The sequence below is a fragment of the Tasmannia lanceolata genome, unplaced genomic scaffold (assembly GCF_043159265.1).
Source record: "Tasmannia lanceolata isolate RefF3 unplaced genomic scaffold, GAP_Taslan_0.1 ptg000019l, whole genome shotgun sequence".
Classification (NCBI taxonomy): Eukaryota; Viridiplantae; Streptophyta; class Magnoliopsida; order Canellales; family Winteraceae; genus Tasmannia; species Tasmannia lanceolata.
The window spans coordinates 7,561,357-7,587,943 of record NW_027518696.1 but is presented as its reverse complement, the minus strand read 5'-3'; the positions used below and the strand labels follow the sequence as shown (position 1 = coordinate 7,587,943).

General features: G+C 37.0%; 1 protein-coding gene across 2 annotated transcripts; it reads left to right on the top strand.

Moving 5' to 3' along the window:
• The first annotated feature begins 1,081 nt into the window (after positions 1-1,081).
• Positions 1,082-24,706, top strand: LOC143852581 (Alkaline-phosphatase-like family protein). 2 transcript variants are annotated; one of them, XM_077362025.1, is made up of 20 exons: positions 1,082-1,708; positions 1,901-1,935; positions 2,308-2,429; positions 2,573-2,662; positions 2,825-2,944; positions 3,048-3,131; positions 5,991-6,068; positions 6,724-6,849; positions 6,937-7,026; positions 10,852-10,887; positions 11,012-11,067; positions 14,407-14,554; positions 14,934-15,390; positions 15,497-15,588; positions 15,697-16,246; positions 17,476-17,611; positions 19,138-19,179; positions 19,401-19,566; positions 23,956-24,039; positions 24,390-24,706. In XM_077362025.1, exons 1-20 carry the CDS (start codon positions 1,422-1,424, stop codon positions 24,483-24,485), a joined length of 2,895 nt encoding a protein of 964 aa, XP_077218140.1. In that variant the 5' UTR covers positions 1,082-1,421; the 3' UTR covers positions 24,486-24,706. The 2 variants fall into 2 exon arrangements, with proteins under 2 accessions (XP_077218140.1, XP_077218141.1); XM_077362026.1 differs by having other exon boundaries at positions 1,605-1,708; positions 2,277-2,429.
• Positions 24,707-26,587: the final 1,881 nt, after the last annotated feature.

Below are 26,587 nucleotides of genomic sequence, written 5' to 3'. Positions count from 1 at the left end.
CTTATTCTCACAACTCTCCATCTCTACTCATTCTGACAACCATTACTCTCTCTTCTTTCTTTGAACAAGAACAAAAATCACTTGGCCCCACTTTGTTCGAATATCTAAACCGTTCATTTGTTGTGACACAATGTACCTAGGCCCTTGCTCCGAAAATCATCTTCCAAGGATGTTCCTAACTCTTCGATAGTAGAGATCTGTTGTCGTATTAGATCGGATCATCCAATGGAAATGATTATTGGGGCACGGCCTATTTACGTTGAGGTTCAACAAATGAATGGTTTGGATCTTCGAACAAAGTGGCCACCACAATGGATTTTCTAAAAAATGTGCATTATATGACGTATGCATGTATGTGGTAGATAGTAGGTGGGCCCCGGACACTTCATGTTACGTCCTTGCATAGGTGAGCATATATTTTGAAAAATACAATGGAGCCCTCTTTGTTCGAAGATCCAAGCAATTTAGTTGTTGGGTCCCAATGTTACTAGACTGTGCCCCAAAATCATCCCCATTGGATGATCCTAACCCTCTAATATGTATATAAGATCCTAGCCCTCTAATATGTAGATAAACTACACCATAAAAAATAGGGCAGTGATAAATCAACTCCCCAAATGGATGAATCGACCCCCCATGTGTCTGTCTTTCTCCTCTAACCTAGAGGAGAGAGACAGACACATGGGGAGTCGATTTATCACTCCCCTAAAAAATATCTATACAGATATAAGGTTTTGGATCATCCTCACTGCTCCTTAACCTTACAGCAGCAGCAGCCAGACGTCTCTCTAGCGGTAAGATAGCCTCTCGCAAAGCCAGTGAAAAGTAAAAAGACTTGGGTTTTCAGGTCTATTATCGCACTCTGCCCAAAGAAATCCATTGATTGGAACGAAGTCTTGTCGCAAATTCGAGCGATAGTACAACATGAGCATGAGGATGATTGATGTATTTTGTATCCACAAATCCAAATCCAAATACAAAAACACATGAGTATCCAAATGCGGGCCTAGTTGTTGGAAATTGCTAGCGTCCATTGCGAAGCGGCATTTCGCAGCTGGTCTGTCCCATGTCAAACCATCCGCCTCGTTAATGGAATGGACCCTAGCAAATCCCATATTGACTTCAGATTTTGAATTTCTTTGAAAAAGAGTTGCGTTCTGCACTTCTGCCGAGGCCCTCCCTTGAGGCTTCAACGTGGGAGACTTTGCTTGGTTTATTATCGGTCGTAGTATCAAAACCCAAAAATCTAGCCTTGAAACCCTAATCTCGTCTCTGTTTTCTACAACCCGTTCCATTCCCTTCTCTTGCTTGTTTTTTTCCCTTTTCCAACCAAAACCAAACAGGCTTTGGAATCAGAAAATCCCAATCAAATTCCTCTCCCTGCATCCAAACAGACCCCTACTTTTTTTTTTTTCATAGACATGGCGAGATGGTCTGAGAAATGTAGAATGATATGCCCTTTCATCTTCATCTTGTTCCTTCACTCTTTCGCCATTATCTTCTTCACCAGAGGATTTCTCCTCACTCGAACCGAACTCTCTTCTTTCAGTAACTGCTCAGACATCTCTCAATCTCCTTGCTCCTCCTCACTTCTTTATCCCCCTCCAAATGTCACCGGATCCGATCGAGAATCCGCCGCCAACAACGATCGATGTTGGACAAAACCGGCCGTCGATCGTCTCGTGATCATCATTCTCGATGCCTTGAGGTAAACAGATCTGCTGACATGCCCTAATTTTTTCTTTTCTAATCTTTTCACAATCACACGTTTAGAACTGAATTCGATTTTTATGTTTTACTGTAATTTACTTTGATCATGAATTAGTTCATCGGATCATTGACAATCTTTAGTTTCGTAAAATTGCTGATTCTCGGTATGTTGATGCTCACTGCCTTGCAGGTTCGATTTCGTTGCACCGAGTACTTTCTTTGAAGGTTAGCATTTTCTCCATACCGGTATTTCTGTTTTTTTAGAAGGACAATTACATTGGATTTGAACTTCTTATGATATAAACTATGGGAATTCAAGAAAAATTCAACGCAAGTAAACTTGGAGCAATGCAAAGTAAACTGAACACAAAATAAGTAATCAGCGATTCATAGTGCCACAATCCTATAAGAACCAAAAGAGAATCATACACAATCATATTGTGGTTGGTGAAATAAGAAACATTTTTAGTTCAGACTGTTTGCTGTTACTCCTTGTCAATGCATAATGGTCTACTATAATTTAGAAAAGTTACTCTTAAGTTGATTACTGTAAGAACATCTTATAGGATGGGAGATCATCCAAACATTTTCTTCCAGAGAAGAAGCCATGGATGGATAAATTACAAGTGCTTCAAAAGCTGGCTTCGGATGAAGGATTATCAGCTAAGATTTTCAAGGCCATTGCCGATCCACCTACAACTAGCCTTCAAAGGCTCAAGGTGCATGCCGTTTTGTATTTTATACTTTTATGTTTTGAGATTGCATTATATGTTTTCCTCTAATTTTGTTACACATTTTTTTTGTTTGAAGATAATGGAATTTTTGAACTAGAATAGCTCTGTTTTCCTTGGAATTGTTTTAGGGTTTGACAACGGGTGGGCTTCCAACATTTATTGATGTGGGGAATAGCTTTGGAGCTCCAGCAATCACTGAAGACAATTTGATACATCAGGTTTTGTTTTAGATTCTTTCTTGCTTCACTTCATTTTGGTCCGAGTGCAACATATGATATTACTAGATATAATTTGTCAAGAATGTAGGCCGAAATATCGTTTTCCTAATTTTACTTTTGCCTCATACGTGGACACTTGATTTCTGCTCTTGAGATTTACAGTTGGTTAAAAATGGAAAGCGAGTCTTGATGATGGGGGATGATACCTGGTTGCAGCTGTTTCCAGATCATTTTGGGATATCTTATCCGTTTCCTTCCTTTAATGTTAAAGACCTTGATACTGTATGTTTTTCAAGTCCATGTTTTCTTATCTCTTCAAGTCTGTAATTGTTTTTTTGCTTTGAATTTAGAGGGAATAGTGACAGTTTTAAGATTTCTCTTGCAGGTTGATAATGGTTGTATCGATCATTTGATTCCGTCTTTGTATCAGGAAGATTGGGATGTTCTTATTGCACATTTCCTGGGTGTGGTGTGTTTAAATTCTTTTTCTTTCAACTGAGGAATGGATTGAATATGTTGGATTGATTTATGTTGCAACCAAATTTGCTGGTTTTTTTAATTACTGAAGCGTGTTCTATTAATTTTGATGAACATTATATCGAAAAGTAGCTCAGACCCATACTAAGGAAATGGGAATTTGAAGTGACATTTTGCAAAGAAAATAGCCAAGTAGATGAAGCTTCTAGATGATGTGTTACCCTTCAATGATGTTCTTGCCTTGGGAAGGAAAGTTTCTTCCTAGTGTTGAACCTGTAGCTCAATTGACACCTCGCAAAATATATGTTTTTTTTGCTGCATGCATGCATGGTATGATCTCTAGAACCAGACATCCGAATCTCATTCCATCTCTTTCAAATCTTTAGTCCCATCATTTCATGACTTTGTGCTAGAACTCCTTTTCGCCATCCATTCTCATTGGTTTCTTCTGAATCCATCAGCTTGCTGTTGATTTTTTAGAAGTTGGTGTTTCCCTTCCTCCTCCTTTGGTCAATGTCCGCAACCTAAATTTCCGTTTTGTTTGTCAAAGGTTTAGATATGAAGTAAATAAAGGAAAAATCCTCTGGAATGTAACATTGCTAGCAACCATTTGTGTTCTTTGAAAAGAGAGAAATGCTCGGTAGTTAAAGGTTATGTCAAGAGCTTTTCTTTCCTATATTTGAAAATGATCGCCCTAACTATCTCTTAGGTGAAGATCATCCCAAGCTTTAGGTTTGTATCCGCATTTGATCTATGGAATGGGTGGAAGGATATTTACTCTAGTTCATAGCAGGGGTCCCCCATCATGCAGGAATGGAATGCACCTGCCCTTGGCATATTAAAGCTCAACTTTGACGGCTCCAGCATGGGAAACCCGGGTCCAGTGGGAATATGTGGCGTTCTCTAGAATGAGCCGGGGCTAGTGAGATGGGCCTTCTCGGGCCCGATAGGAGTCACAGATTCCAATGAGGCAGAGGTTCGAGCAGTACACCGGGGCATTAAATTATTGGAAATAGAATCCATGGACAGTGTGGCAGTGGAGGGGGACTCTATGAATGTAATCCGATGGCGTAGGGGATCTCATCCCTATCCATGGAGGTTTGCTCCACTCTTTGACGAGATTTAGGATAGAGTGAGGGGTGTGAATATCTCCTTCCAGCACGTCAAAAGATCTGCCAATGGAGAAGCTGATAGGCTAGCCAGGGAGGGGGTTTCTAAGGAGGGATTAGAGCTGTTTGATTTCCTCCCCCATTGAGTTTTTTCATCAGCCTCTAGCTTTTATTTTGGGAGGGCTAGGTTTTCTATCTTTGGTTTTTCATCATTTATGTTTTTCTTCTGTTTATTGACCATCCCGGTCTTGGGCTTTTTTTTTTCTCGTTTTTAATAAAATGCTTGCTCCATAAAAAAAAAAAACAAAAAAACTGAAGCGCTAAAATCTCATGTGAAAATTGTCTAGTGCCCAAGGGTTTTTGTTAGCCTGAGATGCCCATTTGATTGCACTATATGATTTTTCTTCCATTACAAATGATAGAAACTTCCAAGTAGCCGTCAACTTAAAGCCATGGAGGAGAACCAATATCTCACTTTGATTCAAACCCCCAACACTATACCGATCAAAGAAATCCATGTGTACCGAACCCTCATGATATCTAAAAGCCCCTCCCATGTCAGCAGCAAGGTTTAAAATTTCGATTTCGGTACCGGTTTCGGACTCTGGAAAACCGAAATTTCGACCGAAATTCCGAAATTTGGTAATTTGGTTCCAAATTCCGGACCGAAATTTTGTAATACTTTTTTATTATTATTAAATAATGTCATTAAATCGAAATTTCGGTCTGAAATTTGGAAAATGGCGAAAAATTGAATTTCGGAAAATTTCGGTTTCGGTCCCCACCGAAATCCGAAATTTATTTCTGTCGAAATTTAAAACCATGGTCAGCAGGACCAAGATGGCTGAAGGTAGAGCTTTCGAAGTTAAGCTGAAGACAACTCAACAAAGCATTTAACCACTTGGCTAATCTCTTCCTGGAAGGTACCATAGTCGTTGTTTTATCTTTCCAACACCTAGTAATGTCTTCCTATCTGAAATTATTGAATCCCTTCAATGCCTTAGCTCAAGAAGAAATGCATCTACTAATCTTCTCATTATAGAGTGTGGACTGATTAAGCAGTATTTTTGTTTTGCTTGGGGTTAACTCAGCCTGCATGTATTTTGATACTGGTAATTTTCTTTTGGTGAAGTTCTTTCCGTTGTTGCTCAAAAGGACAAAAAAGGGTTTGTATTTGACGTATGTTGTTTAATGCAAAGGTGATTGTTAAAGTATAAAAGACAAATAACGCCTTTCTCCAACAACTTAAGCTTTTGGAGTTACTGGTAGTTTAACATGGTATCAGAGCAAAGGTCTTGAGTTCAAACCTCCTGGATAGCAACAATCCACATGCGATGGTCCCGCCCAAAGTGGGACCACATGTGCCACGTGTTTGCCAAGTGGGCCACACGTGCGGGGGAGTGTTAAAGTATAAAAGATAAATAACGCCTTTCTCCAACAGCTTAAGCTTTTCGAGTTACTGGTAGTTTAACAGTGACCAATTCAGTTACTCTACCTTATAGCTTATTATATTTTGAAAAATCTCCACGACATCAGTACTTAGAAGCTAATCAGAAGCTTATCTTGTCCCCTTTTCTTTAATAAAATTTTCCCCATTCAAAAAAATAAAAACAATAAAAAAAATAAAAAAAATTCAGAAGCTTCAGTTTAATCGGAATCTTTTCATTCATGTGTACTTTTCGTTCACTTTGTTGGTCTTATGCAAGCTTAAAGAGATTATCATGATTTATTTTCTGGGTCAGGATCATGCGGGCCACATATTTGGAGTTGATTCTACTCCAATGATGCAAAAGTTGGACCAGTACAATGCCATTTTAGAGGTAAGCTTCTTAAACTTCAGATCAATATTTTGGTGTCTCTAATTGTATTCTGATGTACTCCAACATTCTGAATGTATGGCATCCATTAAAGGCTTCGCTGATTGGCTCGAGACTCAGTGAAGTTGACTCAGTTTGGCTAAGCACCATATAGTTATGAATTCAGATTGTAAAATATAGACAAAGTCACCGATTAACTTGGCTGTTTTTCTAGCCATTGAATTTTTCATTAAATTGGCCTAGTCAAACTCAGAAATTAGCAGTCCGAGTTCTAAGATTAATTTGGGCTTTCAGAAACTGCTTTCTTCTTCTCTGAAGAAGCAAGAACCTCCTGTTGAAAAATAAATAAGCAAAAAGTTTATCTTATAAATTCTTTAATGTTATAGTCCACACTTATGGAGAATCACTAGCACGAGTTTTTATCTGGTGAACGTGAGTGTGTCTAGTGTAGTTTTTTTCTTCCATGGGGCCCACATATTTGGGTGATCCCCCAAATATGTGGGCCACATGGAGGAAAACAAAACTACATTCGTATGCACTCACATTCACCATATAAAAAATCCACCAACATTAACAAGTATTTGTTTTTAATGGTTTCTCCTGTGGAATTCTGGTATCCTTTATCTTGTATAATTATGTGGTCATTCCTTTTTTACAGAAAGTTACAGAAGTTCTACAAGACCAGTCTGGACCTGGTGGTTTACATGAGAATACCTTTCTTCTTGTGATGGGGGATCATGGCCAAACCTTAAATGGAGACCATGGTGGAGGGACTGCTGAAGAGGTCTTCCATCATATTAGTTTCTGTACTTTTATAAGCTTATTTTGGTTGTCAAGAGTTCTTCTAAAACTGATGAGACACGTCATGCAGGTTGAAACATCACTTTTTGCAATGAGTTTGAGCAAACCTCCCACTTCTATATCATCAGAACTTGATACCGCTTCTTGCACATTTGATGTGGTATCTTTTACTTCTCCTTCCTGAAAATAAAGTTAATTACCTATGAAATAATTACCAACTGAGAGTGTTTTTAATGATGAGTAAATCCATTCAATATCCTGTTTAAGACAATTATGCTTTTTTATTCTTTGGCAGACTGCAAAACTACTAGTTTATTTTGTTGCTTAAGAGACTGCATTCTCAGTTACAGTTCTGTGGAATTTAAGTACCCATGACTTGATTACCAATTAAAAGTGTTTTAAGGGTGACTAAATCCATGCAATATCATGTTAGTTGCAAATATTCCCATATTTCATTTTTTTTGTGAAACAGAAAATTAATTATGTTTCTTATAGGGATGATTAATTCCATAGAATATCCTGTTAATTACAAATAATTATGTTTTTCTATTATTCAAAAAATAATAAAAATTATGTTTTCTTCATATTCGACTGTAGATTCCAAAAGCACTAGTTTGTTTATTGCGTAAGAAGATGCATTTTAAGTTATAGTTCAGCAGAAGTTAGTTCTTGTGTAGGTCAAATGTATTCTATCTCCATACTTATTACTATTTGTATTTGCTGTTACACTACTGAAGTGATTGGAATACGAAAAATCTCTTCACTCAAATTTATAAAAGTCCTGGATACAATTTCAGTAATCTAGGAAACAGTTTGAACTGATTTTACCTTATGGAGCTTTTGATATTTTCTTTCCTGAGGTTAGGCATGCTTTTGTAGTTTCTTTGGGCCTTTCTTTTTTGAATGGTGAAGATGTATTAATACCAAAAAATAAAAATAAATACAGAATACAATACCGACGTGGTCCAATAAATGAGAAAACAAAAGACAAGCAAATCAAGGAGAAACAAATACAAAGCATCCTCACAGAGGGAGAAAATCAAAGACCACCAAATCTGATCTCCCAAAACCAATAAGAGCCAAAGTGTCTGCCTCTCAATGCCAGAGCGGAAAGTATGCTGGAAGTGAATTGGGTGGCCCTCAATTGCGACTAAAATTTCCTCTATCTCATCCGCGAATCGCCACAGATAACTCTTCCGATTGTTAATTTACCTGATAACGTAGAGGGAATGCCCTTCCACGATCAACGAATTGAGTAGAGTAAGGTCTAAAGGGCGAATGGCATGCAGCAGAGCGAAGACTTCCACATTATTAGAATCTGTCACCCCAGTTGGCTCAGAATAGGACCACCTCACCACAAAATCAATGCTGCTTAAGATTTCATCAATACCAACAGGACCAGAGTTCTCCAAGCTCGGTTTGTCAAAATTGGGTTTGAAGAACCCCGCCGGTGGAGGAACCCAACGAGGAGAGGGTCGGTATGACGATGAAATGTGCATTGCCTAATTGCATCCCATGAATACTGCTGGAGGGACTTAAACTGACACATACCCGGGATAGATGCCACCTACTGTTTAATGGTAGAGAAGATCTGTTGTTGGATCTGTCCAACATTCATGCTAGTGCCCTCAAACATCCTTCGTTTCCTTTCCTTCCAAATCAGTCATAATACCACGGGAGAGAAAAATACCGCAACCTTTGCCCTTTAGTGGGACAAGGGGCAAAGGACTAGCATCAAATTAATCTGCAATATGGACATGCAAAACCCAGAGCACCTCAAAGAGATCAAAGATGAAAACTCATATCTCCATGGCAAAGCTGCCATGCATAAATAGATGATCTATAGTCTCCTCCTTTGCGTCGCACAAAATGCAAGGAATAGAAAATACCCCTGGGGCAACCCAGCTACGAAGATGGTCCACTTTCATAATCTTGTCTAGTCAAACGGTCCAGTAGAAAGCACCACACCTTAGGGGGAACCAAGGAAGACTAGGAATACCTAGTTGGAGAAATCGACGAGTTCCGATGTTGCAGTGCGGGGAGAAGAATCTGACCATGAACACATCTTCAGAATTCCAAACCCAAACTCTTTGTTCCGCCACCATATGTTTAAGAGGCACCAACTCTAATCGGGATATTAATGTTACTACATCCTCAGTCTCCCTGTTAAAAAAAGGTCTGCGAAAAGGAATCATCCAATTGATCTTGTCATCAATCCAAAGGATCGAAGCACTCACAATGGCCTCTTTGTCAATTGCAACCCTAAATTGGTTGGCGAACCCAAAACCTCAAAGGTCTATCCCCACACTAGAGATCTTTCTAAAACCGCACATGAGACCTCAGTCGGACTCTATGTCTTATGTCGTCTCCAAAGATATCAAGGGAATGAGCGATATGCCTCCCTCCAACTAGCGACTCTTGCAGGGCTGTACGTCTCTACCTATCTGATGGCACCCAACCCCAGGGATAGACGCGTATTTCTTAGCAATCACCTCCCTCCAAAGATGATAATGTTCCTCCTCAAATCAGCACAACCACTTTGCCAGAAGAGCTCCATTCATAGACTTGAGACTATGAATACCCGTGCCTCTACCTTCGGTTTGCAAATGGATTCCCAACTGCCCAATTGGTATTTTTGCCCTTCGTCTTTATCTCCCAAAGGAACTTCCTCAGATGTTGTTCAATGCATTGAATAACAGTAGCAGGACAATGAAAGGGAGACGAGAAATAAAAAAGGAAGATTTGTCGGAACTGCCTTAATAAGCATGATTGTGCCCTTGGGATAAAGAGTGCTTTTCTTCTGCGTGGAGAACTTCTCAACTTTCTCAGCCATAAGATCCCAAAGACCTTTGGAAGGCTGTCCAATACATAAAGCCCGACCAAGGTTTTAAATTTCGGTTTCGGTGCCAAAATTTCTGCCTAAATCATGTAAAAATATGATTATGATTTTGGTTTTTTTTTAAAATTTCGACCGAAATGTCTAAAATTTCGGTGTAAATTTCGGTAATTTTAGCTATTTCGGTGAATATTTCATAAATTTCGGTGAGAATTATAACATTTAGGTGGACTTTTTTAAAATGTCGGTGGATCTATTTAGAATTTCGGTGGAAATTTTGTAATAAGGGCTAAAAACGAAATTTCAATCAAAATTTCCAAAATTTCGGTGACATTTCGGCGAAATTTCGCTGAAATCTTGTAAAGAAACGACTTAATGTAAATTTCGTTTTGGTCGCGGCCGAAACCGAAATATTTCGGCCGAAACGAAACGTTTTGGCCGAAATTTAAAACCATGAGCCCAACTAAGAATTGGGGAGACAGCTAGTGTGACGACACAAAACTCTTGCTAGTCTCCTAACCTCAACCACTTCCAACTCACTCATCACCAAAGACGTGGTTCACCCGTTGCCCGTAGACAGCCTCCTAGCACCTCAAAACCGCCATGCATCACTTTTCGATCATCTACAATTCTAAATAGAAAGGTATCGTCTGCGTATTGAAGGTAAGAGAGCTCGACTCCCAAATTTCCCACTCTGAAACCGACAATCAAGCCTGAACCCCTCGTCTTGCCAATCATCTGACTACGCATCTCTGTTCTCTAGAGCTTTTAAAAGAACCTCCAGGAGATCAATTAACCAGAATCGAATGCCAGAAAGACGAAACATGAGTGCATCCAGCTGTGCCAACAAATGCCCAAAGCCACTCGCCCCAAAAAGATAATCAATACAACGATTCATTAACCATAATTGAATGCCAGACAGACAGAACACAAGTGCATCCGGCCATGCCAACGAATGCCAAAAGCCATCCGCCCCAAACTGATAATCAATACAACTCCCACTCCACACTAGCATGGTCTTTCCCTTTTTAAACTAACTTCTATTAAAAAAAAGGAAGAGTAGAAGTAATTTGATTATTCACTCATTCTCTTTGGCTTAAACTGCTTATGCCACCTGATTATTGGTGTATATTTTTTTGTCATTTTCAGGATGGAAAGAAAATTTGTATTAGCACCATTCAACAGGTTAGAATTAGGTTTGCTTTACTATGTGGTTGAGCTAGTGAATCTTCCTTCATTCACTTTATTTAATTTGTGTATTTGTTAATTTGATGTTTTGCATTTCATTAATGGTTTGTATTCTTTGCAGCTTGATTTTGCGGTAACAATGGCAGCACTGCTTGGTATTCCTTTTCCCTTTGGAAGGTGCATTATAAGCATCTTTTAATTTTAACCAGTAGTATTGATGTTGCAACCCTACTTTTGCATTGTTATCAGTTTCTTGGGGTAGGTTATGCATAATGAAATTTTGGTAAATGTGGGGTTATGCATACTTGAATTATTATTTCGCTATTTCTTTTATGTGGGGATTCAATGTGCACATGGGTGCAACTTGCGTGCAACTTGGGTTGGGTTGGGTCAGGTTGAGGCCAACCCTAGTCCAACCCGAGATAGCATTCCCTCAACCCTAACCCGATCCAACCCAAGCCTCGGGTCGAGGATGGTCAACCCTAACCCAACTTGCCTCTAAATCTCTCTGCCCTAAACCGACCCGTCTAACCTTTTTTTTTCCCCAAATCGGGCCTGGTTAAGTCCGGCTGGGCTCGGGCTAGCCAAGTGAAAAAACAAAAATTACACAAAAAAAACACCCTAAGATTTTGAAAATCACGAAAATATTAGAAGACGTAGGTCGGGTTCTGGTTCGTGCCCAAGGCGTCAACCCTAACCCAGCTTGAAATTAAATTGGGTCAGCTGTTCCCAACCCTAACCCAACTCGAGCTGAAATACGGTTGAACCCGTTGGGTTCGGGTTGAGCCTACATACATGTGTGTGTGTGTGTGATATTTTCTTTTGGGAAATGATATCAGCACAGCCATGTTTTGATATTTGCACTAATGCATCTTGTCTTTTAATATTTAAAGAGCTGTCAAAAGGTTAATTACAGTTTCCAAAAAGCTCTCACAAGTCAATTAAGAAAGAAAAGACAAGCTAACATGGTTGTGCTGATATCAGTTCCCTTTTAGGTCCAGCATATCGTTTCTGATATTATAGTACCCCAATATATAGTACACCAATACTGCTACCCGGTACTATATGGAGCCTTCTGGTTGTCAAATTAAATATCATGCTTCAAATATAGTGCATGCCTATTGAATTACGTATCTTGCATATTGTTTGTGAGAGTTGCATATGTACAATTTAAAATTTGAGTATGTCCATTGCAAATTTTATATTCAATATATTTCCTTTTTCTAGGTTCAATTTAGTTAAGTTTTCTAATGTTTATGTATATCTCTTTCAAGAAATGCTGTCTCATCTTTGTTCCCTGTATTGACGCCCATCTTTGTAATTGTATCCTAGTACAGATACTATAATCAATATATTTCATTTTTCTTGGTTAAATTAAGTTTTCTAAAATTTATATATATGTCTTTAAGTGATATCCATATCAGTATAAATATCCTATATTTCAAGAACTGTTGTCTTATCCATGTTCCCCGTATTCACGCCCATATTTGTAATTGTATCCGAGTATCTTAATTTGCTCCGAGCTTTTTATTTTTTGGACTGGAAATATATTTTTGGCTTTGCATCAAAAGAAACCTCTTTTGATTGTCACAAAACCTAATGAAATTGGTTGATCTTACTAAGGTGTTATTACATTAATGTGATACTTATTAGTGTAATAACACCTTAGTAAGATCTGATGAAAGTCACCCTTGGCTCCGCAGTTTATATTATCAACTGACCTGAGAATTCCTACGTTAGATCTGAACTTCAGAAAACATAAGCAACGGTTCTGAATTCCCTTGCTAGTTTGTTTACACAATTTTATTTCATATCTGAAAATTTCGAACTGTTAAAACAGTTGAATTCAGCCGAACCTGCTGTTAAATGATCTTCATTACAGAAAGAGAAAACACCGTGCTGCCATTCCAAAAAAAAAAAGAAGGAAAGAAAGAAAGAGGAAGCACAGTGCAAACAGAGATCTTTAATCATATCCATGAGATTAGCTAGTCTCCATGCCCCTCGCATATCGCTAGATGCTTCATGTAGCCAGTCGACCAATTCCATAATTCCAGTGCCTTTATTTTTGTACTTATGCATTGGATCATGAAATTGCAGTCAATTTCCTTCCATATATTTCAGATCTGAATAGCTACATGTTTTTGAAACTACAATTTTTACTTCCTGTTTAAGTCAGATCTGCTGTTCGTTCTAGATCAGAAACTCAGATCTGCGCTACATTCAGTTTGTTTCCAAATTGCAGTTCAGATCTTTCCTGCAACCTTTTGTTTTCACATTGAAATTTAGATCAAATTTGACCTAAATCAGTTTGGTATAAACTGAAATTCAGATTTGCTACTACAACCAGCTTAATGCCAACTAAATTCCAGAACTCTGTGCAACTTGTCATTTCAGTTTACTTCTATCTCTATCCTTTTCTTTAGATCTGAAATCTATAGCCAGATTTGAAAAATGTAGAGTTGAACATAATTTAAACTTGATCATGGAATCAGTTGAAATGGCAATTGTCCTTGCTAGGCGCAGGACTTTATTATGTGATTATTAGTGCTAAATGTCCATCAAGCTTAACAATTAGCAACCGTTTTTTGTTTTTTTGAGGCCTTTGTTGAAGCATTATAGTTTCTATGTTTTTGTAAGGTCAACACATTACAGTAAGTGCCTAATTTTAACTGCTCTGCCAATATTTTGGACACCTAATTATCCAAAATCCGGATAGTGGTTATTAATTCATGATCTTTCACTCTTTTCTACGGTCTTTTTCTTTACATTATTCCCATTTACTCGAATTTGTGTGCTTGTTTGCATTTACTTCCTATCATCTTATAGCTTGTACTCTCTCTCTCTCAAAGTATTTTCTGGGTTTATGAGCGGTTCTGTTTGAGTGTGAAACCTAATCTTTCAGTTTCTTACTCAACCAATGCATCATGACTTGTTATACTCAACTCAACTCAACCAAGCCTTTGTCCCAAACTAGTTGGGGTCGGCTAATGAATCCTTTAGAAAAATTTCATGAAGAAGGTGAAAGGATCTATCCAGCTCAAATTGACTAAGTCTAATCCTGACACTAGTTGGGTTCGTCTACATGGATCATTTCTTGCATTCTATCCTATCCAGGGTCATGTTCCCCGTTATGTTCCCAGCCCTCAAGTCTTTCCTCACTGTTTCTACCCAAGTTGTTTTCGGTCTGCCTCGACCTCTTTTTACTCCATCAACTTGGCACGAGTCACTTGTTCTCACTGGAGCATCCAAAGGCCTACTGGATATGCCCAAACCATCTTAAGCAGTGCTCTCTCATCTTCTCCTCAATTGGTGCCACCCCCACCTTTTTACGGATGTCTTCATTTTTAATTCGATCTAATTTTGTGTGGCCGCACATAATCTAAGCATTCTCATCTCCGCATCATGACTTGTTATCTACATTATATTTGTTTCTTTCTTTCTTTGTTTTTTTTTTTTAAATTTTTATGAAGTTAATTCCACTGTTGGAATATACTTATTAGAAGAATTCTTTTCCAGCATTGGGCGTGTTAATCCTGAACTATACGCTTTAAGTGCTGGTACATGGAATGGACGAGGCACTACTGCTACACACGGCAAATGTTGGTCAAGTTTGGAAGTATGGATGCAAAGCTATGTTGATGTCCTTTGCGTCAATAGTTGGCAGGTAGTTCTCTTTTCTTTTTTAGTTGGTTTAATAGTAGTTACTCTGGTTCCTATTGATATTTTTAGTGAACTAACTTGGTGTGATTGTTGATTTATTAGTCTGGATGCCTTTTGAAGAAATTCATGAATGGTCATCCTATTGGTATTAGATATGAAAAAATGATAAAAACTATGGAAATTGAGAAGATGTTTCCAAATTCTTGATAAATTGATATTTTAGTGAAGCAGGATATGTTTTCATCTTCAGTCGAGAATTATTAATATTTGCCTCCAGCAAACAGTTTGTACATTTATATCCTGTATTCCTGATAGAATTTGTCAACCAGGTACAATGTTGGTTGTGTTCCATTGGTTCATTTCATTATAAATGGATTTTGCAGGTGAAAAAATACATTGATCTCTATTCGGCATCATCTGTCATTGGGTTTCCCAAGGAGGACTTGCTGCATGTAGCCGATATATACGCTCAGGCACAGGCCAATTGGCCAAATCGTTTAAAGAATTTATCCTTATTTGAAAGTGAATTCTCCAATGAAAGCTGTGATAGTTCATTATCAGTTCTGCTGGGGCAAATTAACGATTATTCAAATTTCCTAGCAAGAGTCGCTGAACTAGCCCGTTCAAAATGGACTGAATTTGATTTAAAGTTGATGGTCTTGGGTCTCGGCATTTTGCTAGTTTCACTTTTTGTTCACCTATGGTCTATTAGGAGTGTAAACAAGCTATTCATGGTTTATGACGCTTCCATTGGTAATCCTGGGATATCCTTAAGGTTCATGTCTGCTCTTTTTATGGTGGCAATTCGTGCAAGCAGTTTCCTTTCTAACAGTTACATTTGTGAGTTCTCACTCCATTTTTTATTCCACACCGTCTTCAATATGCACTTTCTCCAAATCACTATTTCTTATATTATTTCGTTTTGATCTTATTTTGTTGAGGTTAGTGGAAGAAGGGAAAGTAGCAAACTTTCTTTTAGCCACTACTGGTATTCTTAATTTACGATATTCGATCACAAGAAGGAAGATAGCGATAGAAGTGAGTGATGATACCTCACCACATTGTTACTCTTCTTTTAAATTATAATTAAACTGATACCTCATCACCTTGCCCTGCATGTTAATCCTATCCATGATTTATGTGCAGGCTATTGCATTCCTTGTACTAAATTTCATTCTTGGATTTAGCGGCGTACGCGGAATATCAAAACAGGATGTTGGTTCATCATTTATGAACATTTATCCTTTAAGGATGCTTGGGATTAATGAGAGTCACTTCTACGGGATGATTGAGACTGTGCCAATGCTGGGTCTAATTTTATTGGCATTTCTGTTGTATAGGAGCACTGTTGGCAACTCTTACTGGAGATATTTGAAATATTTCTTCGTCACTGGAACCATTCTTAGTTATATTCTCATAGTAGTACACTGGTTCTTAGAAAGTAAGTTCCTGCCAACTCCCATGATGCTTGAAGGCTTTGGAAGAAACATTGCCCCTCGCACAATTTATGCTATTGGATCTGGACTAGTAGTGTTATTGGCATTTTCTCAAGCGTGTGAGCAGAATGGGAGGATTTCAGATTATATAAAAAGAGTACTTATTGCAACAGTGGCCATGGTATCTGCATGGAGTTCAACAGTCCTGCTCTTACTAGGGAGACAAGGTCCCTTGGTTGCTTTAATGTCGATAGTTGGAGGTATTTTCTCATCATACAATCAGTTGTTTTTTCTTGTGTTGTATAGGGTAGATTAAACTTTATCGATGCAGTTTGTGCGGGTGATGATGTACTTATGTGTTTCTTTTGGGAATTCTCTTCCCATTTCTTGTACTTCAAAGCTTAATTACATAAAGTTTCTTTGTTATCTGTAAGAAAGAAGTCGTTCACATTGTACTATATTTAGCTCGTTATACATCAAAAACATTGTACTATGTTTAGCTAAGCTATGACTTTTCACAAATTCAGAAAGTCATTACAGATAAATATCTAATCTGTTTCTTTCCTTGATTAGATTTTTGTGTCTGATGGAAACACCAGTATTTTTATTCTCTAATTGTGTTATCATTAAATATTAGTTGATTTGCATCCTAATTTTCATATAGTATGGTCATTAAATTCTTTTTGAACCAGTAATACCAACTTTATTAAAGCAGAAATAACAAAAGAGTGCAAATTACAGAGGGGTGAACCTTATAGTTTTAAAATTCTACCGAAAACAATACGAACGGCCAAACTGTTTCCGTTTCCATCTCCATCGTAATGTGTACCGAAACCGAAACACATAGCGAAACCAAAGGCATGTGTCTTAATGGTATACTATACCATTATGTAACAGTGGTACATAATTATAAATATACGAATTGTATGGGAAATGTGGTGTTTGTATTATGTATAGATATTTGTATGAATTACCTGTGAAATGTGGTTGAATTATTAGACATGCGCGGCAACACATGTCACTAGTTATTTGATCTTAAACTATTATGGGCTGTTTTTTTACTTGTTTGATTTTGAGTGTGTATTTGTGATTATTCTAATACTTCCTGAAATTTCATCTTAAATGTCCATCATTTGCATATGTTTCCCCACATTTTTCATAATTTTACAAGGTTTCTACCAAAATTTCTATACGAAACCGACGTGTTTTCATTTCCATGACGTCCAAAATGCATATACTGAAATTGAAACCTGGAACCTTGATAGAGCATGCCTCATATACAAGGAATCTCTGATCACACCGCCCTTAGCGAGATGATCAGCGATTTTATTCACAGTACAAGATATGTGAGAGAAGGAATTTTAATAAATATAAAAAAGAAAAAGAAAAAAAGATTCCACTGAGATTTGGTATTGATATGATATGATTCATGAATGACAAGGTGCTGCATTTTTCATGGTTTGATATTGATATGATTCATGTGTGGTAGGATGGTGCATCATAAGGTTGCAGAAGGTGGCACAGGACACCGCGGAGGGCACCCTTGGAGTCTCAGTCACTGACTCGATTTCTGTAACACAATGGAGCCTTTTGTCCACGTGTCTATTTTTTTACACGGGTCATTGGTAAGATTTCTTTCCTTTACAAAGGGGGTTTCTTCTTCAGTGGTTAAGCCACCCCTCCGATTTAATCACCCAATCATGAACCCACTTTTTTACTTCTTAGATTACTATCCTTTTGATTACTTTTGCTATTATTGGACTTGTATGAGTCACTGGCCCAGTAACTTCTAACGATGTGTCAAGTTCTGACCTAAAGTCAATACTACCATAACTTCATTAGTTTTTGATGAATATCCACTAGTGAAAAACATGTAATTTTTATGATATTTTAAAAAATTGAAAACATTGTTAAGATCACGCTTAGTATCTCTGCATCTTTGCAATACGCTCCGGTTTTTTGTTTTTTATTTTTCTTCGAATTTTTTTCTTATTTCTACCTATTTTCTATTTTTATTTCCCTTGGTAATTTCCCAGTAAAACACTATTTTCCCCAATAAAACACTATTTTTTAAACCCCAAGATTTCCTTCTCGTAGACAATCTTGATAATGAGATTTGATTTGTCACACGGCAATTCGGTTTGAGAAAATTTACTTTGAAAAAACCAGATCATGGCATATTTAAGCGTCGTGTGAATGCATCCTTATCATCTAACAATGGCCAAATTGAAGCCATCTTGTATGTCAGCTGGTTCTTTTGTTACTGACTTTTCTATCGATACACCTCAAGACGATATCCATGTTCTTGAGTTTAAATAAATCTGAACGAATCATGTATGGGTGTTTTTAACTTACCAACTTCTCCAAAAGCTTAAGCTGTTGGAGAAAGGCGTTATTTATCTTTTATACTTTAACACTCCCCCGCACGTGTGGCCTAATTGGCAAACACGTGGCACATGTGGTCCCACTTTTGGCCGACCATCGCATGTGGATTTTTGCTATCCGGGAGGTTTGAACTCGAGACCTTTGGCTTTGATACCATTTTAACATACCAACTTCTCCAAAAGCTTAAGCTGTTGGAGAAAGGCGTTATTTATCTTTTATACTTTAACAGGTGCAATCCGATTCTATGCATATAGTCGGAGAGAAGCAAATAGAGTATCTGATCATCTCTCTAAAGTGGAATTTTCTTTCGCACCGCCTTGATCTCCCTTTCACCCCTTTTCTCTATTAGTATTATCTTATTGATATTCTATCTGATGATTGTAATGGAGTTGGATACTCTAGATTGCAATTCCATATTTTTCTATCAATAAGTCTGGTGGGCCCCACCAAACCCCAGCTTATCTACCCAAAAAGGAAAAAAATGTTTTGTTAATTAAGCAGAGATCCATTTATATTGATTTTGTATATTTTCGTTGCTGGATTTTCCAGAAGATATTTCCATATTAAAGTAAGTTGCAAGAAAGTGGAGTTCAATTTTGTCTCTTTAGTTAAATTCAGTGATGTCAAATGCTAATCGGATGTCCACCTTTGCGAAAAAAAATTATGAAACTTGAAAATCAAATGCCTTTTCACTTTAACAGTACACAGCTGTTTTTGTTTTTTATTTGTATCCGATTGATGTTTGCTACTGAAATAATTTTTGCAGGTGCAATTTTGACGGCCTCCGTTATGGTGCAGCATTTATCGGGTCAGTGGAAATGAAGTTTTAGATTTTTTTTATTGATCTAGTGGGTATGCTATGCATGATATTTTTATTATTTTTACCCTGGTAACTGTTACTTGTATATTGATATTTTTATTATGTTTTTTTTACCCTGTTAACTATTACTTGTTCACGTTTTGTATTCTATGGATCAGAATATGGATGTGCTTTCATTGTAGATGAAGTAACCCTGGTTTCATTTTCAGGTTTGATGATTTCAACCTTATGCGCCAAGGTGCCCTTCTTGCAATTGATACATTTGGTGTTTCTCACATCCTTCCTATTTTGAGCCTCCCATTTCTTGTTTCATTCCAATATCCATATTCGTTAATTAGCAAAGGGAACCGGGTCTTTTTCTCAAACTTAAAGAAGGTAATTTCCCTAGACTGCTGCTTTTTCTCCCTTTTTATTAACGAATTGTGAAAGAAATAATGAGTGTTTTGTTGATTATGGTGGGATTTATACGAAGGGTTCATGATTGGTGACTAAATTATGCTTGATACAGAGATTTATCTTTAAGAAATATGAAATGACCATGATTCCCTGCATACAGTAGTTCTGAATAGCAAATGAAATCTGTCTTTTTGCCATATCAGAAATAAATGAAATTTGTCTTTTTGTAATTTTCTACCTTAAGGTAAGATGCCATTCTAGAATTTTAGCTTCTTGGTTCTTAGACTGACGTCCATCTGTGGAGTTCTTTATTCATGGCTGTAGTTACCTTGGTCTTTTACTTAAGTGCCATTACCCCTTTGCATTTTGGTGATTCATAGATGCTTTAGGTCACTTTTGGTTACTAGATCATTCCGCTCCTTATATATTTAGTGGCTTAGTCTTATCTTAGTTTGATCTCATTGCCCATCACTTCTTGAATAAATAAATGTAGTCTATTTTGTTAGACCTGATTATTGCGTGATATCGTGATAAAGCCAAGACATTAGTGCGCTCTGGTTATCAAAATATAGTTTTTTGGTCAAATTTGTGACTGAAGAAATCTTTCTGAAGGTTTCTTCAGCTTCCAACTCCTCTGAACTTGATCTAGCTATTGTTCTTAGTTTTTTTTTTAACTTTTAGCCTTTTGCTATACTCATAGTCATGTTGCAGAAGTTTCTGCAGCTTCCAATTCTTGCTTCTGAGTGTTGCCTTTTTCTATACTCAGAGGCATGTTTTCATTCAAGTAATTGAAAATCTGATCCTAGTTCTTCTATCATTAGGTGATATTAGTGAAATATTAAGTCTCTTTGAAGATGAGTTTGCATATGGGATGTCGATTTGAGAAGTCAAAAGTGTCATTGTTAGTTGGTTCTTAGTTGGAAAAGAATACAGGGAGGTCGCAGTGCAAGATCTTGAGGAACTCGAAGGAGACTCTTTTTCATTTTGTTGTGAAGATGGAATCCTCCTTCCATTGATGTGATTTAATTCAGCTTTGATGGACCCACCCTCTTAGGATTCAAGGATTCTTATGAATTTGTGTTGATTGTTCTTGAGGATCTTGGAGGGAAGTTATGATAGATTAAATCTCTTCTAATACCACCACTTGTGAATGAGGTGACTAATGCTTGGGGTTGAGAGGGTGTAGATAGAGCTTTTTCAAGTGTGTGCATTTGTGATCGATTTATAAATTTGTTGTTGTCAGATTGTCTATAATATTTCTTTCACTATTATTTGAAAAATTAAAAAAACAAAGAAAAAAAGAAAAAAAGAAAGGAAAAATCTTCTATTGTTGGGATGACTAGCTCAATCAGCATCTGTATGGGTAGTCTAATATCTGGGCCTTTTTTACTTATCCTAGAATCCTTGTAATCATGATCTATCCATAGTTGACAAACATAATCATCTGGAAGAATGAGACCAGATCTAGTCAAAGTTTGTTAGGTGCCAGATGGGTCCCACTCTTAGAAGCACGAAGCGGGTGCGGGTGGGGGGGCGGGGAAGCTTGGGGTCTAGAAGATTCTAAGTTTGGGAGCGTGTAATGTAATATTTTCTTTAGATATCTTTCAAAATTCAAGTACATAAAAAATAATAGCTTCTAATCATTTTCATATGTATCTTTCAAAAGTTAAGTACATCAAAAACCAGTAATTTCTAAACATCTTTGAAGAGTAATTTCTAACCATCTAAGTTTGGGAGCGCCTCGTTCCTTGTGCCTTCTGAAGATGCACAAGCCTTTGTGCTTACTCCAATGAAGTAATTTGAAGAGTTGGAGGAGTTTGATGCAAGGAAGTTGGTGATGGTGGGACTTATGGAGTAATAGAAGTAGGCTGAGAGCGTCATGGGAGTAATTCCTGCTCTTTGGGGTCGCGCTCCCTAGAAGCTCCTTCCTAAGGAGTGCCGAATCGAGGTTCCGAGGTGGGAGCGGCACCCCGAGGGAAGATTCCTGCTTCTAAGGTCCCACTTAGAGTGGAACAAATTAATTAGATATTTTAGTGAATAATATCAGATCTTACCACATCTGATATATTTAGTAGTTATGTTAGATTAGGATATCTATTTAGATTAGATAATCTTTATTTGGCTATTTCTAATCATAAGATCTTTCTAGATCCTTCTATGTTTATCATTAAGTGCTTTATATAAGCATATGTTATTGTTAATGGAAAGGAATGAAGAAATCTACTTAGAAATTGTGTCTTTTTGCACAAAGGAGGATTGATCCTTCCCTCGAAGTGGATCAAGAGGTTGATCTTCCCTCTAAGAAGATCGAATCACGTTACGAACCCGAACCGATTCGGGTTCGTAACAAAGTTCAAATATGGTTGATTTGAAAAACATTGCTTTTCCTTATCTTATTTTCTAAGCCATAACAAATACGTTTTCTAGTCTCTTCAAAGGTTTCCAAAAACATCATCATTTGTTAATTCAGAAAGGCAAGGTGTCGTATATAGTTCATAATGACATGAAAAGAGGCTAGCAAAAGCATAGTTAATTCTATACAATCTGTGTTCTACTAATTACCATGATATAAGGTCTAAGTTTATATAAATCTGATGATCAAACGTCTCATAAGTCAAACCGGATGATCTGGAAGTTTTGATGGCAGGCATAATGCATTATGGATTCACACAAATTTTCTAGTACAATATCATTCATTGAAATATCCATATATCATATGTAAAGAAACTCCAAAATTAAAAATTCACAGAATTGAATCCGGAACAACTGTCTTTCAATTCATCTTAGAATTTTTACTCTTTGAGGGAAATATTGTAAATGGAATTGAAATTAATTGGTTTCATTCTAGAATTTTCATAGTTTAAGGAAAATGTAAGAAGTGTAGAGATTCATCTACCTTGTGGGATGATTTATTTATTCCATAATCGAGAGCTTCTAGGCTTTGATAATAGAGAGCTTCAGGCAGTTTCTCAAAAGCAATTTTGCTGCCTTTCTTTATTCACGAGAGAAGTGCCACCTATTGAATGAATTAAGGTTTTTAATTGAAAAATTTATAGTCAGCTATAAGGTGACACTACTCTCCTAAAAAACAGGGGCTGCAAAATTGCTTTTGGGAAATTGCCTAAACACCTTGATAATATTATCTCAAAGTAGTATACAATATTGCATAAATCATTACCATGATATATATATATATATATATATATATAGAGAATAGAGTTCCTAAGGTGTCACCTCATATAGCTTATATGAGGTGGCGCTCACAAAACATAAGGGGCTCACATTTTTGGGGTGATCGAAACCACTCATTTGAAAGGCCCTTAGATGGATATCGTGCCTACAAAAAATCAGGTCCATAGGATCATCCTAACCCTTCCATTTATGGAGGTTAAAAATGGGCAGATTTATGGAGGTTTATACCCATCCATTTCAACCTCCACAAATGGAAAGGTTAGGATGATCCTATGAAGTTGATTTTTTGGGCACACCCTATCTATGTGAGGGCCTATCAAATGAATGTTCTGGATCATCCAAACACAGTGGGCCCCTTATGTTTTTAAGCGCCACCTCATATAAGCTATATGAGGTGACACCTTAGGAACTCTATTCTCTATATATATATATATATATGAGATCCAAGTTATGGATATTACAGGTATGCCATTAGAGCTATTCAAAGATGGGCCCCTATGAAATAAACATAAAATATACCACTTTTAATGAAGTAAGATCATATTAGTGGGCCCTATCTATTCTTTTTAATGGAGACAATTTTATTAAAAGAGGGGCAAAAGCCCAATGACCGAGGTGGTCAAAGAAAATACAAATAACAAAGCTATAATGGATACAAAGTAGGAGGAGGCCCCATTTAACTTAATATCTTGACCGCTGTTCAATACACTACTGTAAAGTTGTCACAGTTACCCAAACTATATCCGTTACAACATGCATCTGTTCACAGAGCATATATATGTAAAATCAACACTGCTTTCACTATAACTAAAAGTAAAACGAAGTTCCATCACCCATGCATGCACAACCGGTGAGCAATAATCCTACTGTTTAGGTAACTGTCTATTCCTTTGGTTTGTCTCATTTAACCCTTTGGCTCTGGTTGCATGCTTGTTTTGTTTTGTGTATAATACACTAATTTTTAAGGGAAGTAATATATCCGCCCCTTTGGATTGCTTGGGACACCCAGCAGCAGTGTATCAATGACTGCAGAGGAGCTGATGTTATTTCATGTCAGAAGGGTTCAATGGGGCTGATTGCCACGTACACTGCTGCTGGGTGTCCCAAGTAATCAAAAGGGGCGGATTTATCACTTCCTGTTTTTAATTCCATAATAATCTGTATCTGCTATTCCAGGTATTTTTGATATATGGACTAATTACTGCTGTGACAACTACATTCACAATAGTATGTGTCACGATTCAAAGGCGGCATTTGATGGTGAGTACTCATCCTTAATTTTGATTATATTATAACTTAAATTTGTAAGTTGGGTAAAGGTATTTCCATTTGGAAGATGAGGGGTTGCATCAAGATAAGAAAAAACCCTAAAAGGTTTACTGAGTACTTTGCACGATCTGTTTCCTTGACTCCTTACCCAGCTTTTCTAGGTCAAGTTTGAATCGATTTAATTGTGTGAATCTTTGTTTCGTCGGGGTTTTTAACTTGGTATTTGTAAGCTTTTAGTTCATGTGTTTGGTCTTTTATAAACTAAAGTTTCTCTCTCTCTCTCTCTCTCTCGGGGAAACCCTTGTGTTGCCATCTCATGAAAAATAATTTTTTCTTGGCAGGTGTGGGGATTATTTGCTCCAAAGTATGTTTTTGATGTGGTGGGCCTTCTGCTAACAGATGTCCTAATCTGCTTGGCATCTCTCTATTATTTCTGACAAGTAGGTTACACACGGAGTTTAATTTCTGAAATTTTGTGCCTTACACTTCTGAGTTTTGTTTTTTCAATAGATATATTGGTTGTAACATAACCATTTTTCTGAAGGCCTAATCCAACAATTGTTTTAGTGTAATTAACATTTTTTTCATTTGCTATTAGTTGCCTACATTTGCCATTCAAAAAAAAAAGAAAAAAAAGAAAAGAATTGCACAGGTATAATATCTATGTGTAGGCTAGGCTATTTGCTGATGTTAGTATTTTAAAATGCTGTCTGTTTTTTAATGTTATGGAATGACTTCACCCAATTAGTGTAGCAACAAGCTTTATAAGGGATCCCCTGCAAATTAGAATGATCCTGTCTGTTACAGTGATTGAAGATTGATAGTTGACGCCTTTGATATCTTATTCTTAGAATACTTTGCACACTATGTAGCCTTGACTTTGGGATTATTTTGTAGAGCACTTGAGCTAGCCATCTTAGCTAAGAGAAATTGTCTTGCCCAACAAAATGTAGTTTCTCTTGTGTAAGATTCGTTTCCAAAGTTGATTGCAATATCTCAAACAATGTTTCGTTGTTTTAATTTTAAAACCCAGAGATATGGTAATTTTCAGCATTGCAGTGCTGCATATAGCGAATGTTATTGGAGGCAGAAATATAAATCTCTAATTCAGAGGCAAAAATAAGAATTAACTGCCGTAAAGGAAGAGCAGGTTTTCTAGGTTGTGCTGGAGAGTGATTAATCATTCTTAATACAAGATTTAAAGGACTGTTCTCATCATTTACGGAGTTGTGTTGATGCAGATATTAAGATTTATTTCCACATTATTTAGTTTCTAGTATTTTTATTTACATGTTATTAGTTTCTAGGATTTTATTTTCCATGTTATTTTTAGGAATTCTTATTTTAGTAGGTTTCTATCTTTTAGTTTGTTTATTTGCCTATATATAGGCCTCTTTACAGCTTATTTTGGAACTTTTGATGATTATTTGATATTGAATAAAGATTCTTCTCCCTCTACTTCTAGTTTTCTTCTTCCCTCTTCTGATTTCTTAGCTTCTTCTCTTCTCTCCCTAAATTTGTCTATTCTTTTGGTTATTTTTCATCTCTTCTTCAGGTTATTTTGGTCTCTTCTTCCCCTATTCTTCTAATTCTATCCCCTTTCGTCTATTTCTCTCCCCTTTCCTCAATTTTTTCTTCACGGTGCTGCATCAATTTGGTATCAGAGCGAAAGATCCAAGCCCCAGAAGAACAAAGCGCAACTTCCAATATAGCCATGAATTGATTGATCTTCAAAACTCTAAGTTCAGCCCCGACAGTTTCACGCAATAAGTAATGAGGTAAACCATTCAAAACAGCCCACTACAAATCCTACCATATGAAGTTTCATCCCTATAACTTCTGCCCAAACCCTCTTCCCTGCTTACCAAAATCAGTTTCTTGTATCCCCTCCAAACACCAACCGACATCTTTCTCTTCCCATCCCGCAGCCGCAACCTTAAGGCCACCAAATTTCAGTCTCTTAAATAACAGTCCTATCTTTCCATATTCACCTTTAGACCAGCCATTTGTTTTTTGCCAAGACCCCCTGTTGTTACCCACCAATATGTCCCAAAATCTAAACCTAATATTTACAAAATGATGCAGATATTAAGATTTATTTCCGCATTATTTAGTTTATAGTATTTTTATTTCCATGCTACTAGTTTCTAGGATTTTATTTTCCATTGTATTTTTAGGAATTCTTATTTTAGTAGGTTTATATCTTTTAGGTTGTTTATTTGCCTATATATAGGCCTCTTTATAGCTTATTTTGGAACTTTTGATGATTATTTGATATTGCATAAAGATTCTTCTCTCTCTACTTCTGGTTTTCTTCTTCTCTCTTCTTCTCTTCTCCCCTTAAATTCGTCACTTCTTCTGGTTATTTTTCGTCTCTTCTTCCCTTATTATCCTAATTCTATCCCCTTTCCTCTATTTCTCTCCCCTTTCCTCAATTTTTTCTTCACCGTGATGGATCATGTGTCCAACACGAGAGACTTTTCAAATCCACATTTCATGTATAGGGAACTAGCTGTTGTTTTTGCAATATGCATTTCCT